The sequence below is a fragment of the Otolemur garnettii genome, unplaced genomic scaffold (genome assembly GCF_000181295.1).
Source record: "Otolemur garnettii isolate 467f Iridium unplaced genomic scaffold, OtoGar3 scaffold00013, whole genome shotgun sequence".
In the NCBI taxonomy this organism is placed as follows: Eukaryota; Metazoa; Chordata; class Mammalia; order Primates; family Galagidae; genus Otolemur; species Otolemur garnettii.
This window is the reverse complement of record NW_003852408.1, coordinates 294,204-298,233: the sequence shown is the minus strand read 5'-3', so window position 1 is coordinate 298,233 and position 4,030 is coordinate 294,204. Positions and strand designations below refer to the sequence as shown.

At 44.3% G+C, this 4,030-nt stretch overlaps 1 protein-coding gene across 2 annotated transcripts in view; it reads right to left on the bottom strand.

Annotated features, from left to right (window-relative positions):
- USP40 (ubiquitin specific peptidase 40) overlaps positions 1-4,030 on the bottom strand; it is an 80,494-nt gene that overhangs the window by 10,890 nt on the left and 65,574 nt on the right. For both annotated transcript variants that reach the window (XM_023510390.1, XM_023510391.1), the window contains 2 exons: positions 1,715-1,925; positions 1,486-1,581 (listed from right to left, as the gene is read on the bottom strand). In XM_023510390.1, coding sequence (XP_023366158.1) covers positions 1,486-1,581; positions 1,715-1,925 — 307 coding nt within the window. The remainder of the gene's footprint in view (positions 1-1,485; positions 1,582-1,714; positions 1,926-4,030) is intronic.

Here is a 4,030-nt window from a genome sequence, read left to right as displayed (position 1 = left end):
GGTCTAGCATATGAATTTATTCAATTTATTTGATTTAACCTAATTCATGTGGATTTTCACTGGAATTGTACTAAATCCATAGATTTGGGAAGAAGTGACATCTTTGCTGTTGTGAAGTTCCCCTTACAAAAGTAGGGTCTGGCTCTGCATCTGACTGTAGCTTTCTTTAATACAGTTTGGTTATACTTTTCCAATACTCTCCAGAAAGTTTTAGAAATCTTTTGCTGGTTAAGATATTTATACTGTATACTTAATAGATTAAATATGTACCCTTGCAATATGCACCATGAATGTCTTAACACAATAATTAAGTAAATGAAGTAAAGGATATATTAACTAGTTCGATATAAGCATTCCAAACTGCATATAAAATCAGCACATTGTACCCCATAAATGCATTAATGTATACATGATCTATGTGTTTATGACTTAATAAAAAAAAAAAGAAATCTTTTGCTGGATGTGTCCATGTGTACCTTAAGGTTTTATATATCGATCTTGGACTCTTAAGAACTCTCCATCAGATTCAGTGGTTTTGCTGGACAGTCTAATCTTTAGTCACCTTTGTAAGAATAGTTTTATATTTTCTCTCATTTCTTTTACCTCCCTTTCAACTTTTAATTATTTATTTTTCTTGGTGAGAGGGAGGTATTACAGGTTTAGTACCATGTTGAATACAAGTGGTGACTAAGGATCCTTACTTGGGCTCTGACTAATAAAAATACTTTTAAAGTTTTTGACATGAATATTACAGTAGGTTTTCAGGAAGTACCTATATTAGGTTAAGGTGTTTCCATCTATTCCTACCTAGTTTGTGCTAAGTTCTTTTCTTTTAATTTTTTTTGAGCCAGCGTCTTGCTCTGTTGCTCCAGGTAGAGTGCATTAGTGTTGTTGTAGCTCACTGTAACCTCAAATTCCTGGGCTCCAGCAATCCTCCTGCCTCAGCCTCCCAGAGTGCTGGGATTACAGGCACTCTGATTATGGTCACTGCACCTTGCTTAGGTTCTTTTTCTAAATCATGAATGAAAATGAATTTTTAATATTAAAATCTACAGTATGCTTTTCTTTTCTATCTATTGGATTAGCCATGTGATTTTTCTTCTGAAATCTGGCAGTATAGTGATTATATCATATATTCTTGACACCATTGTCCTTGAATTTTTTTTGATAAACCTACTTTACTGTCACATAGTAATATTTTTTAAAACATACTTGCTGGGTTTGATGTGCTAGTATTTTATTTAGAATTTTGCATTTATGGTCACAAGTGAAACGGTCTAAATTGTTATTGGTCCTTGGCAGTTTTGGTCCTGGGGTTTATTGTCTAATAAAACAAGTTGCCTGGCTTTCCCTCTATTATCCACTCTCTGAAACAGTTTGTATAAAATGGGATCATCTGTGTCTTGAAGATTTGATAAAACTTTTCTCTAAAATCATTTGAACCTTGTGTCTTGTCTAAGTGATGTTTGCTGTTAATCAACTTACCTTAACACCAATAATATCTCCATCTTTCAAGTAATAAGGTGCCCCTTGCAAATTATCTTGCTTTTTCTTCTTTTTTCTCTTGGCAATTTGCTGGCTCTAGAGGAAAACAAAACATCTTACTACTCAGCCTCAAATTCTTACTAGATTCCTCATCCCTATGAAAAGCCGCAGTTAACATATTCGCTAGGCCAGGAAGGCCCATTTCTCTAAGAAAACCTCACAACTTTACCCAGCTAGATATTGGAAGCCACTCGAACTTTTCAGGAAAGTATTTGGCAATTTCAATTTTCTCCACAGGAAGGCCATAGAAGTCAGCGACCCTCTGCCTCAGGGACCCGGCAGACCAGCCTCGTGCAGTATCCCACACCACGTCCACGGCCAGGGCATAGGCCCTCTCCCCGGGGATGCGCATCTGTGTCCTCAGCAGCACGTCCTGGGGGCTGCACCAGAAAACAGAAATCACACGCCAGACTTCAGACAAGTGGGTAAAAAGCACACATGGTGAGTGCTGGGGCGCAGCAGGCAAAGCTTCCCCTGGGACTTTGCTGGGCTTCATAAGGAGAAATTTTCCTTAAATCCTGAATACTAGAGGGGAACCCTTATTCCCAACTTTGACTTTCTTCAATCCTGATGAAGAACGGAACCAGAGAACTAAGATATTTTAAAGAAGAACAAAGCCAAGGGCCTGACCTCACCAAGCACCATGACTGATTATACTGCTGTGGTGACAGTGTAGTTCCAAAGACAGGACAGATGAACAGGAAGATGTGCAGGGATAGAAACTCCAAAGAGAAATGATCCCACTCTCAGTCTGCGGCAGTGCCCTGGAGAGGGTGGTGGAGGGAAAGAAAGAGGCGCTGCCTGGGGAGGGCTGCAGAGCGGAGTGGGAAGGATGAGAGGGCCCCAACCTGACTAAAGCCCAACAGGGCCAGCAGCTGGCAGGAGGACAGCGGTTATGCCCTGGATTTGGGGTTCTGTAAATCTGGGTTGGGTGGGGTAGTTGGGAGAAGAGGTTGAGGGTTAAAGTTGAGGAGGGAGACACAAGGCGGGACATGTGGAGCTGCACCTGCAGGAGGAGGGGAGGGAAGAGAAACTGAGAAAAAGGACGTGTGCAGACAGTTACGGGCCGTGAGCAGAGCCACAGACGAGAGCGGGATGGCAGGGAAGTGGGAGTAAAACTGTTCGTTTGAAGATGCAGAGACCTGGAGTGATCGTAAATGCTGTATTTCTGCTACACTAGCGTTGTCAAAGCAGGAAGGGTGATGCTGTGGAGAAGAGGGCATAGGAGGGTGGGCCCGGCGGACACGGCGCTCACAGGGAGCCAGGGAGGCTGCGGTGGAGGAATGATTCTGAGAGGTTGGGCCCCGGGGCCTGTGCCACTCACACCTGCCAGTGCTTGAAGCTGAGGGGTTGTGGGCGCCAATGCTGACGAAGGTGCTGAGGTGATAGAGGCCGCTGAAGAGGAAGATGAGGGACAGGCTTCATGAAGGGCTCAGAGAGCCCTGGAGGTTGGCCAGGGACAGAAGAGGCAAGGAAGGCCCCAGGCAGTGCACGGCCGCCCTTCAGAGCTCAAAGGGCCCTGCTTATGACAGCATGACTAAGGGGCAAGTCGTTTTTTTCTTTTATTTTTTCTTTTCACAAACTTTTAATGCATTTAAACTTCTCCCAAATCCTTGTCAAATCTTACCAACCATTAGTTAGGGAACTGGAGTGTGGTTAAAGGTAGGGGAGATCCTAGGGGATCAAATGCTTCTTATCCATATTGTAAACATCCTCACCTGAAACTCACTCTTATACTCAACATTGCTTTAAAAAAAATGTATTTGAGTCTCATGTTGACTCAGATATGGTGTCAAGACACTACGACACAGCAGTTTGCACAGAATCCACTGTCTTTTCCCATGTCATTTAGAATATTTACTGGCGTTCAAACAATCTAAAATGTAAAGGAAGTGCCGGGCATCCAGCATCCAGCTTCCAGACTCCACTGGAAAAGGGACCAACACAGATATGCCATCACCTAGGAAAAGGCACTGGGGGCTGACCGGAAGGGCCCACAAAGCGAGAACATCCATGTCCTAGATTCATCCACTAGCCTGGAGAGTAAAGGTAAGTGCTGGAGCTCTCGGGAGTCACCTACGTGGGGTACAGTCCACAGCCGCGGCCTGAAGTGATGAAGAGAGGCCTCTGGAGATGCAGCAATAGCCTCATGCAGTCTGTGCCCTTGCGCCCAGAAATTCCTATGTGAGAAAGAAGTTTCCGTCCTACCTAGGAGCTGCTGAGGTTGGAGGGATGACACTCCTACATGTCTCAAAGCCACCGAAGCCTTAATGTGCCTTCCTGCGCCTCCTGCACCCTCAACTGCCCACTTGGGTGTGTGATGTGCAGCCTTCCACATTTCCTGCGCTCCCACGAACCTAAGACTCGTCCTTACACAGACAAAGCCCGGGCTCTGGGGACAGTCCCAGGAACAGAACTGTACTTGCTCTTTCTTTTCTCTTCCCAGAGAAAATCTAAGTTGTTCTTAGATGCAATGCTCAACACA